General features: G+C 47.1%; 1 protein-coding gene across 4 annotated transcripts in view; it reads left to right on the top strand.

Annotated features, from left to right (window-relative positions):
- The window catches only part of STK32B (serine/threonine kinase 32B), a 395708-nt gene that overhangs the window by 327381 nt on the left and 52897 nt on the right, over positions 1-15430 (top strand). For all 4 annotated transcript variants that reach the window (XM_030314218.1, XM_030314220.1, XM_030314219.1 and 1 more), the window contains exon 6: positions 11710-11799. In XM_030314218.1, the coding sequence (XP_030170078.1) occupies positions 11710-11799 (90 nt within the window). The remainder of the gene's footprint in view (positions 1-11709; positions 11800-15430) is intronic.

Here is a 15430-nt window from a genome sequence, read left to right on the forward strand (position 1 = left end):
ACTGTTCACATAAGACCAGCAGAGGGGCCCGCATCTGCCCGGGTAGAGCTAAACTGAGTAAAGCTAGTTTGTTCATCCCAAAATGACCCTTCGCATAACCTCCCTTCCTCCCTTGGGGGCCAAGGGTCTACGGACGTGAGATCCCTCCTTGTGAAATCATGAGTTTCTAGGTCTCTGGGGACACGGAGTCCAAATTCCTGCTTTGCCTGATGATCCCCTTAATTGCTCCTGGTTTCCAGAACAGTGTTGGACACCGGGCTGGATGCCCACGTGGCCTGGCCCCCGGCTTCAGGGTGCACATGTGTGTGGAGGGGAGGCTTTCGTCCTGGAGTGAGTCCAGGAGGGTGACCTGTGGGGATAGTGGCGACCTGGCCATCCCCTGACCTGGAGGGAAGGCAGTTCCATCACTGGCCAGCAGCACACCCCTTGTGCACACACCGGTCTGGGTGGCAGTGCCCTCGCGAGAAAGCGGCTTGGTGAAGGAGGGGGGGGTGGTGAGCCTCGGGGTCAAACCCGCCTGGGGCTTGGATTCTGGCTCTAAGACCTCGGGCTGGACACTCAGTTCCTAGCTGCTCACACCAGTGATGAGGCCACCTTAGCAAAAGTCCTGCCTCCGCGAACACCCTCGTCTATCCAGCTTGTCCATCCTTTGGCTTTGCCCCAAACAGCTGACCTCTGCTTTCTTTCCACCTTCCAAACCTCTCCTGAGCACAGCTCGCTGGCAGAACACAAATCTCATCCAGAACCCAAGGTGTAAGAGAGTCAGGAAATGTGGATCTCCCCTCTCTCTGGCCCTTGGAATACAGGAAGTAGCAAAGGACGGAGTGGAATGTGGTGAACGTAGCACAATGTATGCGCTTGGTGAACCGCTAGTTGTACGCCTGAAACGAATGGAACATTGTGTGTTAGCTATGGGGAGGAAGGGAAGTAGGGAGGGAGGAAAAGAGAAGGGAAGGGAAGGGAAAAAGAAAAGCAAAGAGAAGAAAAGAGAGAGGGAGAAGAGAGAGAAAGGAAAGAAGGAAGGAGAAGGGAGGGAGAGAAGAAAGAAAGAAAGAAAGAAAGAAAGAAAGAAAGAAAGAAAGAAAGAAAGAAAGAAAGAAAGAAAGAAAGAAAGAAGGAAAGAAAGAGAAAGAAAGGAAGAAAGAGAGAAAGAGAAAGAAAGAAAGAAAGAGGAGAGAGAGAAAGAAAGAAAGAAAGAAAGAAAAAGAAAAGGAAGGAAGGGAGGAAGGAAGGAAGGAAAAGAAAGGCTGCTAAATGTCAGGAGATCGTCGCCAGCCTGGTCCTACAGAGTCGTACAGAGCAGATCACAGCTGGAAAAGCACTATGAAAACCTCCCTATGAATGGTGTTCATTGTAATTAATTTATGTGATTGCATGAAATTACATGCCCAGCCAGAGTGTGGAAGGAGAGTGTTTTGGCCAAGTAGCCTTGGCTACCCTGCAGGGACTCACCCAGAAACCTGGTGGCTGGAGAGAAAAGAAGAGACAGAACCATGGAGAACCCCTCCCACAGAAGCCTTGGGCGAGGTGGATTCCCTGGGGCATCAGATGAACCAGGCTGCAAATGCCGGGGAAGGCTTTACGAAGTCCCAGTCTATCCTGGGGGAAGTCCCTGAACTGGTCGGGGCGTGAGAGGGCCCCACATCTCCGCCACGGGCTCAGGAAATCCCAGAAGGCTGTTGGCTGCGCACAGCGGGGCCTGGAGCACACAGAAGGTTCTATGGCCCTGAATCCCCGCCCCATGACCAAGACACGGGAGGAGGTCAAATCAAAGAAGAAGAAAACCACACTTTCTTCTCATCAGGCAGACATGCTCTGAAACAGTCAGTCTTCTTGCTGCCGTCAGCCAGATGAAGCCTGGATAAGCTCATGCCCTGGGATTTGATTTGGTTTCTTTTTCTTCCTTTCTTTCTTCTGTTGTCCTGCAGTAAGTCCGCTATGATCTCCGTGAAGATAAGGAGGAGGGGAGAGCGCACGGGGTGTGTGATCCCAAGCGAAAGGTCAGGGCCAGCGTTACGTCACAGTGACATCTCAGAAGCACAGTTATGATTAGCGGGTACACCGGAGCCTGCGCTGGGGAGGGGGCTGCAGCCCACGGCCGTGGCTTCATCCGGCGGCTTCTGTTCCACAGCCCCAGTCTGGCCCCTGCTCAGGCATGATGTAGACCTTGTAAACCAGCGAAGGAAGAGACATGTTCACAAGAGACTTTGCTCCAAATCCAAGTCTCATGAAAGGGAAACGGGGGGAGGTGGGGGGGAGTAATGTGGAAGGTGATCCCCTCTTGTGGACTGGACTGCCTTCCATTCTCTCTCCAGGTCTAGCTCCCCCTGGTGGGCACTGCCTTAACACTCACTCCCGGGAATTCACAGGGAGGCATGGCGTCCAGGAGACAGATCTAGAGAGAAGTCACTGTGCTCCCAGACACAGCCTGCCATTCGGGGGTTGACTGTCCCCTCTGAGCAGCACCCCCAGGCGTGGGCTCATAGGTCCCAGTGAGATGAATGTGCTGCCCGGGTGCATTTGGTTAATACCCACGTGGGGTCACTTCATTATAGGGGCCGAGAGGGGAGAAGGGAAGCAAGGGGCATGGCGGAACAGAAGTAGAAGTTTGTGCAGTGTAGCTGCGGAGGAGGTAAATGAAAATGCAGCGCATTTCACGAAGACTTTGGGTGGCTTTCCCCGGAACGGATCGGGAAGGTGAGGGACTGTGGGTGGGACGTCAGCACCGCTGACCATCCCCACCCCTAAGTTCACGACACAGATAACCGACATTGGGGTTTCAAGCCCCTCCCCGAGACACGCAGGCAGGGTGCGGGCCATAAACAGTTGCTGAATGAATAAAGAAATGAGTGAGACTTGAAAGTGACTTGAAAGTCACATGGCTGTTGTGTATTTATACTCAGAAAATAGCCCCGGTTACAACTCCTTATAGCACCAGCTCTGACATTAGCACTTGTGTTTATGGAAGTCATGGAGGGGGTGGCTGGTCCCACCAGCTGAGGTCAGGCTGAGAAAGTGACATTACTACAGTCATAGCAGCCAAAAGTTGACATGGAATGTCATCTACTCCTGTAAATATCACTCTAGGCAGTAAGGGGGGAAAAAGGGAACAGGATTTACTTACCGTATCTCTTTCATTCAGTCTCTCATTTGGTCAATCAGTCAGTCAGCAAACACTTGATGGGTTCCTTTCCCAGGACAGCCCTTTGCTAAGGTACTGGAGGCGGAGATGAACAAGGCAGGATTCCTGGCCTCAAGGGGACAGACAAAGTGACAGATACAGTGTGGTGGATGCTAGGAGGGACGTGACATTGGAGGGCCGTGGAGGGCCGGGGGGAGAGGCCTGAATCCGTCTGCTATGGACGGAATGCTGTGCCCCCCACCCCCTGCTTAGAATTCATATGTTGAAGCCTTAACCCCAATGTGATGATACTCAGAGCTGGGGCCTTTGGAAGGTAACTGGATCTGGATGAGGTCATGAGGTTGGAGCCACCACCATGGGATCGGTGCCCTTATAAAGGGAGGAAGAGGACAGAGCTGTGCCTCTCCACCATGTGAGGTTACAGCAGGAAAGCAGCCATACAAACCAGGAAGAGGGCCGTCACCAAGAACCCGACCGTGCCATCACCCTCGCCTCAGATTTCCAGCCTCCAGGACTGTGGGAAATAAATGTTTGATGTTTCAGCCCACCCCCCACCCCCACCAGCCTATGATATTCTCATAGGAACCTGAGCAGACAAGACACAGTCAGAGATGCCACCCCCTGTGGTAGTGAGCTTCCTGTTGGTGGAAGGATACAAGCAGAGGGTAGATGCAAAGTCTCGGGGCAGGTTTTGAAGGATGAATGGAAGTCTACCAGGCAGAGGAGAGGGTCGAGCATTCCAGTGGTGTCAAATGTGTGAGCTCCCTTGCATTCAGAGAAAGGAGGGAACCTTGGCTGCAGCATGGCTACTGATTGTTGCTGCCACCATTAAAACTTGTGCTGATGGGCCTCACACAACATCTTGAGCTCCTTCTCTTGCTGAGTTTTGAATGTTTTCGATTTATGGAAAGCAAATAGCCTGAAACTCAGTTCATATTTGCCAAGTTTCTCGTAAATTTCCATTCTCCTGGGAAGGAACCCATAGGAGACCTCATATGGCACTAATTTTCACTTTCCCACATCTTTACTCGTTTGTTAAAGGAAGCCCAGTAGGGAGTTACAGCTCATCAATTAGCACTGTTGGGGGCGGGGGGGAGGGACCAGAAAGTGGAATTTGCTGTCTGTCGCACCTGCTGTGCGTGAGTCCCAGGTGAACCTCAGCAGGCCTGCCCAGAGCCCTCGCCCGCCCCGCCCCTGCAGAGGGCTGTCTGGTGCAGCTATGCAGGGGGCAGCGTGGGGCAGAGGTAAATGCTCACCGACCAGGATGAGGCCTGAGACCAAGTCCAGCTTCCTCCCAGATCAGCTGTGTGACCTTGCACAGCACACTGGCCTCTGGGACTTAAGGTTACTCTCCTGTAAAAAATGAGGGTAGTCAGACCTTCCTGACAAGCGTACTTCAAGGCTTACCGTGAGGTTTGGGACCAAGTCTGTTCCAGTCATGCGACCTTAAAAACCAGTGGCTCAAACTAGAGAGGCTGCATTTTTCTCTTCCCCACTTTGGTGCTTGGCCCCATGTCCATTCACAGCAAAGCAATGTTCAAAAGTGAGTTGGATATGTGGCTCCTTCTCAAAACTCCCTCACTTGGAGTAAAAGCCACTGTCGTCTCCCCGGCCCTGGAGTCTTGCACAGTCTGCCCCACCCTGCCCTGACTGAGCTCCTGTCCCCCTTTCTCTCTCTGGCGTCCTCGCTGGCCCCTCGGAGGGGTCTGTACGTGTCTCAGCTTCTGCCAACTACGGTCTTCCCCTGATGTTCCAATGGCTTGCTTCCCCCTCAACCCCTGTCTTCTGGCCTTGTTCAAATGTCACGTTCTCAGTCCCTAACTGTTCTGTTTAGTGCTTACAGCTACCCCATGATGTACTTACTAATGTTAGTTCCACTCACCAGATGAGGGACTGGAAGCTTCCAGAGTGAAATAACTTGCCCGAATCTCATAAGTGGCTGTGTCAACCGTGATGCGCAGCCAGTCATGTATGGCAAAGAGGAACTCAAATAGTCCCAAGCAATGAAGGGTGTTTTTCAGCTTATACAGCTGAAATCCAGTGGCATGCGGCTTCAGGCAGGGTTTGATCAGGCTCTGGCACCATTTCTCATCTATGCTTGCAGCTCTACCTTCTCCATGGGTAGGCTTCATCTTCAGACTACCTTTCTTTATGGTAGCAAATGGCTTTTAACAGTTCTGGGGGTCATATCCCCACCTTACACTGGCCAAAGACAGAATATTACTTTAGGTACCTCCTGAAAAAAAAAAAGAACTGAAAAGTTTTCATTTCTTGAACTCCATGGAAAATTATCTCCCCAGTTTTTAGGTCATATGCATAATCCTGAGTCAAATGCTAAAGTGGAGGGTAAGGTCAACTTGACCCAAAGCCAGATGTACCAGGACCAGTAATTGCTAAGACAGGAGGTAGGAGTGACCACAAACAGCATATGCCTACCAAAGGAGCCCAACCACTGGTTCTTAGGCAACCCAACTCCCAAGGCTATGTTCTTAACCACTCTGCTCCAAGCCTCTTAACAAGGGAAAGAATGCCATCATTGTGTGCAGATAATGTGCTTCTATGCCTACAAACACCAAGACTCCACTTCAAGAGCTATCATTAAGAGACAAATGAACTGCTTTCCCAAGACTATAAAATAAAACAAAATGGAAGTTCTTTTTTCTCTCTGTTAGAAGTCCATGATGTTCAGAGGGGCGGAGCCTCCTTCTATCTTGTTCCTCATCTGTGTGGCAAAGGATGTTCTCCCAAACCCACGTAATAGGCAAATGGAAGGAAGGTGGGAGGAAGGAGGGAATGAGAATTCTTTCAAAGGAGATATCCTGAAAGTTCAAATATCATTCTGCTCGCCACCCTTTGGCCAGAAGCTGGTCCTGTAACCACAGCCAGCTGCAGGGGGGCTGGAAGTCAAGCCTTTAGCGGGGTAGCCCTGAACCCAGCTACCAATCCTAGTGCTGTCTGAGAAGGGAAGATGGGATTTTGAGAGATAACCAAAGCTTTTGTGATGGAAGATTAACAGAGAAGCCAGTTGGAGATGAGGAAGCAAAACCCAGTAGCTTTTCATTCTACCGAAAACAGCCAGGGAGAAAAAGAAATGGAAAATATCCTTGTTCAAAAAAGTGACCAAAACTACATAATACCTGTCTACAAGCGAATGTACCCAGGAATTTACAGAGCGTAAATGAAGAGAACACTCAACATATTTTGAAGGAATCAAGCAAGATCTGGATGAAAAGCCAGGCATGACCCTGGGTGGAAAAACGACGTGTCCACACTCCTCAAATGAATGTATACGTTAATGGAATTCCCGTCACACTTCATGGAAGGATTTCCTAAAACCAGGCACAACTCGTCTCGGAAGAATAAATGCTTGAGAGTCACTACAAAAACACTGGAAGGAAACACGAGTGCAGGTGAGGCACTCCTATCGAATACTGTAACAGCCTACACATCTACTGTAATTAAACTGATCGAGTCCTGGCCCAGTGGTAAACCGTAGGTCAGTGGAACACAAGAGAGAATCCATAAGCCTATCTTTGTATGTGTAGAACTTGATAGAAAATGAGGGTCACATTACAAGTTATTGGGAAAGGTGAAATATTTCAACAAATATTGGTGAGACAACTGGCCATCCATTTGTAAGAAATAAAATTAGAATGTTACAACAAATTATTCTATATGATTGGGAGATTTTTTTAATGTTTATTTATTTATTTATTTAGAGAGACAGAGCACAAGTAGAGAAGGGGTAGAGAGAGAGACACACACACAGAATCCGAAGCAGGCTCCAGGCTCCGAGCTGTCAGCACAGAGCCCGACGCGGGGCTCGAACTCACGAACCGCGAGATCATGACCCGAGCCGAAGTCAGACGCTCAACCGACTGAGCCACCCAGGCGCCCCTGGGAGATTTCAACACAAAAGATCTAGAAGTATTCTAAGAAAATATAGAAGGTTGTACAAAATATTTGGGGGTGGAATAGGTTTCTGGAAAATTAGAAGGACAATATACTCAAACTATAAAATTAACTTATTATTTAAATTTTTAAAACTTTCATGTGGCAAGAGGTACTGTCAGTAGAGTCTAAAGACAAACAACAAGCTAGGAGCAAATATTTGCAGTACACAGAGCACAGTGTAAATGTGTCTAAGAGACACAGCTCTTGTTGGAAATTGATTATTGGGGCCTGGATGGCTTAGCCGGCTGAGCGTCCGACTCTCGGTCTCAGCTGGGGTCATGATCCCAGGATCATGCGATGGATGGAGTCCCACATCGGGCTCCATGCTGAGCGTGGAGCCTGCTTAAGATTCTCTCTCCCAATCTCACAGCTCGTGAGTTCGAGCCCCACGTCAGGCTCTGTGCTGACGGCTCGGAGCCCGGAGCCTGCTTCGGATTCTGTGTGGGTCTCTCTCTCTGCCCCTAACCCACTCGCATTCCGTCTCCGTCTCTCTCAAAAATAAACATTAAAAAAAATTGTTTTAAAAGATTCTCTTTCCCTCTGCCCCTCTCCCTGCCTCTCTCTCAAAATATTTTCAAAAAAAATTTTTTTAAAGAAAATCATTCAGGATTCTAGACAGTTCCCAGGGAGTTGGTAACTGATCATGTGAGAAATGTTCAGCGTCGGAGCGCCCGGGCGGCTCAGTCAGTTAAGCATCCAACTTCAGATCGGGTCTTGATCTCACCATTCGGGAGTTCGAGCCCAGATCGGGCTCTCTGCTGTCAGTGCAGAGACCTCTTCCGATCATCTGCCTCCCTCTCCCTCTGCCCCTCCCCTGCTCATGTTCTCCATCTCTCAGAAATAAATAAAAACACTAAAGAAAAAAAAAAACCTTAAAAAAATGTGCAGCCTCATCTGCAGTGAGATACTACTATTCCTCGCCGTGTGATTTGCAACAAGTAAAATCATTGAGAACAGTGCTGGTAATGCACGGAAATACTCACTCCCATATCCTGTTTAGAGTACCATAAATGACAACTTTAGAACATAATATGCAAACCCTTTGATCCTGCAGTCCCACTTGTGGGGATTTATCCGGTCAAATGAAAGTATCTGAATGTATGTAACGCTATGCTCAAGACCGCTAGGGCTGATAGAGTCACAAGACAAACAAGTAAGCGACCCAAATTGCAAACCTATAGGGCGATTGGTGAATAAAATATGATATAATCACACTATGGGATGCTTTGCAGCTATAGGGCCACAATTTCTTATTTGAAACTCTTGGGGCCAGGTATGTTCTCATATCTCGGAATTTTTCAGCTTTAAAAATATATTTATGTTAGATAACATATAACTTAGCAATATGAAAAGAATATATGTCTGATAGATAATAATACTTAAAAGCAACACATAGTGTATATTATGTAACACCCCCATAGGGGTTAAATGAATCACCAAGGGGGATCAAATATATTTGGTAATCAAATATATTAACATTTCATAGCAAAACATGAATATTCACCGTAAGTGGAATAAATAGAACTATGAAGGGAAGTTTCAGGTCAAGTTTTATCACCGAGTAATCATCAAAATTATTGGATTTCTTTCCAATGGAGAACAAGGGTAAGGGTGTTGAGGACAGACCTATGTACATAGACCTGTGAATGGAAAGATGTCATGATGCATGGCTAAATGCAAAAGTAACTTCTGGAACAGCCCATGGACTTTGATCTCATGACTGTAAGGACAAACCAATATGTGTGGAGACACGTATGCAGAAAAGGGAGAAAGGACAGAGAACCAGGTGACTCCTGGTGGTTACGAGCGGGGGCGGGGGAGCGGCTCAGATGCACATTTGCAGTCTTTGACTTACTCTGATCAGCTGGTGCCACTTTCATAATGCAAATACTAATATTTTTTGAAGAAAGGGAGAAGTGAAGGAAAACCAAATAAAAGCCATACGGGAGGGTTTCAGGGTCCTCTCCATGTGGTGGCTCTGCATGGAAGCCTACAGGTGTGCGGGCAGAAATGACTGAGACCCTCCCATGCCTCACTGTCAACAACGGGACTGTGGATTCGTTTGTTAGTATTAGAAATGGGCCTGGGAGGGGCGCCTGGGTGGCTCAGTTGGTTGAGCGTCTGACTCTGGCTCAGGTCATGATCTCGCAGTTCGTGAGTTCGAGCCCCGTGTCAGGTTCTACACTGACAGCTTGGAGCCTGGATTCTGCTTCTGATTCTGTGTCTCCCTCTCTCTGCCCCTTCCCTGCTTGTGCTCTTTCTCTCTGTCTCTGTCTCTGTCTCTGTCTCTCTCTCTCTTTAAAAAATAAATAAAACGTTAAAAAAAAAAAAAAGAAAAGAAACGGGGCCTGGGCAGGTGCGGGGGGCGGACCGGCCCTGGCTGCAGAAGGTGGGGTTTGAGCCACACCGAGGCGGGATAACACAGCTATGAGCAAACACATACGAGAAACCACCCAACGTGTGTGCCAGCCGCTGTAGCATTTTGCTTTTCTTAATCCCTGCCTCCTCCCAGCCGCTCTCTGGGATGGGTATTTCGCTGCCACCCTCCCCACTTTACAGACGAGGACAATGAGGCCCGGGGACACTAAGTGCCTCGCCCAAGATCAGACAACTAATCACAGCCCAGCTGAGACCCAAAGCAAGTCAGTGTGGCTCAGAGTCTGTGCCCACCGCTAGGCCGCGCTGCCTCCCTGCGGGTAGGACGTGGCACGGACGCCAAGTCCAGCGCCAGAGGCTGCAGCAGCTGCATGTTCTAAGGAAGCCCCCTGGGTGGGCACATGCTGCGTCCGGCCTCAAGGAGTTCCCAGCAAGGGCCTGGCTAGTTGACTTAAGCTTCACCCACAAGCACCCGAAGGGAACTGGACATCCTCACGGAGTACCCGGCTGCCGCATCCCACCCAGGAGCTCTGGACACAGCGTCTGGCAGAAGCCTGCCCACACATCAGGGCTGGCAGCTAAGCCTGAGATTGGGGATTTGCACGTGAACCCACTGGTGCTCTCTCTGTCCACTGCGTCCGATGCTATCAGGCGCGCGTCTCGAGGGAGCCTCATGGCACCTGCTCTGGCGGGTGTCTGTGCACCTCCTGGGGGTTCCCTCCGGGCCCTCCCAACGTCAGTTTTCTGCACGCAAGCCACTTGGATGTTTAAGTCCCAGCATCCCGAACACAGCTTTCAGGTGTACAAATCCAACCATTTTCACATGATGTGACGACAAACAGAGAAATGTGATTGCGTTTATATCTGGTATTCAGGGGTCTCAGGGTTGGCTCTGGTATGTACCAAGTTCCCCGGGAGGCCAGTACTAACTGTCAGAATGCTACTCTGTCCCTCTCACCCCCTTCCTTACCTGCTTCTCTTCACCCCCTTTACCCCACATCTCCTGTCTCCTTCCTTCTCGGTCCTTCTTACTTCCTTCTCAGGCTTCTTAAACACTTACATATGGGTGCGCCCAGCCTCTCTGCGTCCTGTCTGCTGCCATTACTTTAGGCTTGATGGAAGGTGGTCTCAAATACCCAGCCACCTCCCCACTGGATTCCTCAGGCCCCCACTGACCATAGCAAACAGCAGAACGAGAGTGTCCTCTGGGCATGAAAACCCTCTCTCCACCCTCTCTCCTCACCATGGCCACTCAACTTCCTGGGTGAGGGAGTCCAGACCGACCCTTTTCATTTATTTACCGTGAGCTTTTACTCTCTGGGTCAGTGCCTCCAAACTTTTAATCCATAAACGTTTGCATCATGTCCTCATTAGATTTGTTTACTTAAAAGTAATATGCATGTGTCACCAAAAATTCACATTGTAAGACTGGCAGAGGGGCGCCTGGATGGCTCAGTTGGTTGAGCATCCAACTCGAGCTTTTGGCTCAGGTTGTGATCCCAGGGTCGTGGGATCGAGCCCTGCATCAGACTCCACACTGAGCGTGGAGCCTGGTTGAGATTCTCACTAGCTCTCTCTCTCTCTCTAAACAAACAAACAAGAAAAAAAACCTTGCACATCACTGAGACATTTTTTGTGTGTATGTGTATATATACCTACACATTCAAATGGTATTAACTGTCTCCATGTTATTAATTAAATTCTCAAAACTTGTTCATCGTACAGCTGAGAAAATTTATACCTTTGACCAAACTCTCCCTATTCCTCCCAACCCCAGACCCTGGCAACCACTTTCTATTCTCTGCTTCTGTGTGCTTTTTTTTTTTTTAATGTAGATTCCACATAGAAGTGATACATTCTGTATTTGTCTTTCTCAATCTGGCTTATTTCATTTAGCATGTGACATCCTCAGATCCATCCATGTTGTCAAAAAAACGCCAGGATGTCCTCCCTTCTCGTGGCTGAATGGTACTCCATTGTTTATACACACCACATCTTCCTTATCCTTGCAGCCATTGGTGGACCTTACATTGTCCTAAATTTGTCTAAGTTTGTCTACTGTGAATAATGCTGCCCAAACTAGACATTTTCAAAGTATCAGATAAAAATAGTATTCTGTGTAGAAGTTCTAATATGTTCTTGTACCCACCATACAGCCCACAGCTTTAAGTAGACAAGGAAATAGCCCAGCCGTCTGCAGCTCTTGCTAACTGGGGTTTCTGTTTCTCTATCTCCAGGACATGTTCACATCACAGACTTCAACATAGCAACGATCGTGAGAGGAGCAGAAAAGGCTTCCTCTATGGCTGGGACCAAGCCCTACATGGGTGAGTGTTCCAGGCCCCTTTGGGGTGTTGTAGGCCCGGTGCCTGAGGCATCAGCGTTCCTGTGCTTCACCCCCACCCCCACGCCTACCTGCCACCCCCACACCAGGCCCCTTCCGCTCCCGGTAGGTGCCAGGCACTCTCACACTTTTGTCTTTGCTGTCTTCCCTGCCAGGAAGACCTTCTCCTCCTGTGATTTCTAGAGGACTCCTACCCAGATAGAAAACCTTGCTTCAGGGAAAAAAAAAAAAGCAGACAAAACCATTTTTTTCTTTTTTATTAATGTCCAGTGGTGTTGCCAAAATATAACTTTGGTATTGGTCATGTGGGGTCTATATTCTTAGGTACACAATGTTTTCCAATGTGTTTTTTCAGGTTGGTTTTTCTTTAAGACCTTTGATGGAAGTATCATTTTTAGTAAGCATGCTGTCTCCTTACTTTTTTTTCTCCAGGGACACCTACTGTCTGAATGTGGGGCCTTTACAAATCTTCAATATTTTGTGATTTTCAAATATTTTGTATCTCTTCCTTCATTTGTTTAAAACTTTCCTCATTTTTCTTTCTCCTTCTTTTAAAGATTATCTGTTGTGTTTATTTGCTTTGTGTGCTTTCTAGAAAAATATTTATTGCAGAAGTAATTCTCCCTTTATTTCTATTTTTTTCCTGAATTTTCTTGCCTGACTTCTGAGCTTTTTAAATTCCAATTTATGTTGTTCTTTCATGTCTTGCATAGTTTTCTTAATGTCTATATTAATTATTAATTCTTAATTGTCTATATTAGTTATTGATGACTGTGTAGCAACACAAGTCAAAACTTAGTGGCTTATATCCTGTTCACGGATTGGAAGAATTAAGACTGTTCAAATGTCCATACCACCCAAAGCAATCCACAGATTCAGTGCAATCCCTATCAAAATACCAATAGCGTTTTTAATAGAACTAGAAGAAATAATTCTAAAACTTGCATGGAACTACAAAAGGCCCCTGAATAGTCAAAGCATTAGTGAAAAAGAAGAAGAAAGCTGGCAATATCACAGTCCCAGGTTTCAAGCTATACTGCAAACTGCAAACTGCAAACTGCAAACTGCAGTAACCAAAACAGTATGGTACTGGCACAAAAACAGACACAGAGATCGATGGGATGGAATAGAGAGCCCAGAACTAAACTCACACATACACGGTTAATTATCTATGACAAAGGAGGCAAGAATACACAATAGGAAGGTGACAGTCTCTTTAACAAATGGTGCTGGGAAGACTGGACAGCTATGTGCGAAAGAATGAAACCGGACCCCTTTCTTACATCATTCCAAAAATAAACTCAAAATGGGTGAAAGACCCAAATGTGAGACCTGAAACCATAAAACCCCTAGATGAGAGCACAGAGAAACACTGGCCATAACAACATTTTTTTGGATAGGTCTTTTCAGGCAATTAAACTATTGGAATTACATCAAAATAAAAAGCTTCTGCACAGTGAAGGAAACAATGAGCAAGATGAAAAGACAACCTACAAAATGGGAGAAGAAATTTGCAAATGACATATCTAATGAAGGGTTTGTATCCAAGAACTTCTATTGTTGTATAATGATAATAATTCCATTAAAAATGGGCAGAAGGCATGAATAGACATTTTTTTCCAGAGGAGACATCCAGATGGCCGACAGGCACATGGAAACATGCTCGTCATCACTCATCATCAGGGAAGTGCAAGTCAAAACCACAATGCGATGTTACTTCACACCTGTCAGAATGGCTAGTAACAAAAAGACAAGAAATAACAAGTGTTGGTGAGGATGTGGAGAAGGAGTCCTCGTGCACTGTTGGTGGGAATGTGGACGGGTGCAGCCGCTGTGGAAAACAGTATGGAATCTCCTCAAAAAAAAAATCAAAACTAGAACTACTATATGATCCACTAATTCCAGTGCTGGATGTTTACCCAAAGAAAACAAAAACACTAATTCAAAAACATATAGGCTCCCTTCCTGGATTGCGACATTATTTACAATAGCCAAGATACAGAGGCAACCTAAGCGTCCATCGATGGATGAATGGATAAAGAAGATGTGGTGTATATACACAATGGAGTATTACTCAGTCATAAAGAGGAATGAGATCTCACCATTTGCAACCACATGGATGAGCCTGGAGGGTATTATGCTAAGTGAAATATAGAAAGACAAATACGATATGGTCTCATTCGTATGTAGAATCTAAAACACAAAACAAATAAACAAGCAAACAAACAAAAGGCAGAAGCATACCCATCATTCAGAGAACAAGCTGATGGTTACCAGAGGGGGAGGTAGATGGGGGGAGGGGGAAATGGGGGAAGGGGAGGGGGAGGTACACACTTCTACTTAGGGAAGAAATGAGTCACGTGATGAAAGGCACAGCATAGGGAACATAGTCGATGGCACTTTCGTAGCGTTGTATGGTGACAGGTGGTAGCTATACCTGTGGTGAGCACAGCATAACGTGTATAGCATTGTGGAATCACCTGAAACTAATGGAACACTGGGTGTCAACGGTACTTCAATGAAAAACAAAGAAAGGAAGTTTGGAGATGACAAAAAATACGTTTGGAGAATGATAAATGAACATTGTTTTAGAAAACACTTAGTGGCTTAGAGGAGTGACATCGTGCTGTGTCTCACAACCCACCATTTGCCTGAATGGTTCCTCTGCTGGCTTAGGCTGGGCTCACTCATCCACTGGGGGCGGAGCTCAGCTAGGACAGCTGAGTTCAATGAGTCTTTCTCTATGTGGCCTTGCATCACTGGGGGGACTGAGTGAGCTTGCTCACGTGGTGGCAGTGGTTTCCAGAAGGAGATCCCACTTCCCACATGCTTTCAAGCTTCTGCTTGTTTCACATTTCCTGACATCCAATTGACCAAAGCAAGTCACATGACCACGACCAGAGACCACGTGGGAGGGGACTGCAGGGGGCATGGATACCAGAAGGGCTGACTCATTGGGTAACCATTAATGAAACAACCAATCACATCTTTTAATGCTTCTGAAATAGTAGGTCACGGTTTTCCTCTGTTTTGAGATGGAGGGTCGTGCATCTTTCTGATCCATTGTCATTGTTAAGTGAGTTATTCTGCTCTTTATTTTCTTTCCTCTTAGGATAACTTTGCATGGAATTTGACTTCAATACCTTTCTGTTTCTTTATTTTAATGTGAAATTAGTTTTCCTAAACTTTTGGATGATGATGTGGTTCAGGCGAACTTTTCTTTCTTTCTTTTAATTAGATGTTTATTTATTGGGGCGCCTGGGTGGCTCAGTCGGTTAAGCATCCGACTTCAGGTCAGGTCATGCAAGATCTCACAGTTCATAGGTTCGAGCCCCGCGTCGGGCTCTGTGCTGACAGCTCAGAGCCTGGAGTCTGCTTCGGATTCTGTGTCTCCCTCTCTCTCTGCCCCTCCCCATCCTCTGTCTCTCTATGTCTCTCAGAAATAAATAAAAACATTTGAATTTTTTTTTAATTTATTTTAAGAAAGACAGCACAAGCAGGACAGGGGCAGAGAGAGAGGAGAAAGAGAATCTTAAGCAGATTCCGTGCTCAGCACAGAGCCTGATGCAGGGCTCGATCCCATGACTCTGAGATCACGACCTGAGCCAATATCA

The sequence above is a fragment of the Lynx canadensis genome, chromosome B1, assembly GCF_007474595.2.
Source record: "Lynx canadensis isolate LIC74 chromosome B1, mLynCan4.pri.v2, whole genome shotgun sequence".
NCBI lineage: Eukaryota > Metazoa > Chordata > Mammalia > Carnivora > Felidae > Lynx > Lynx canadensis.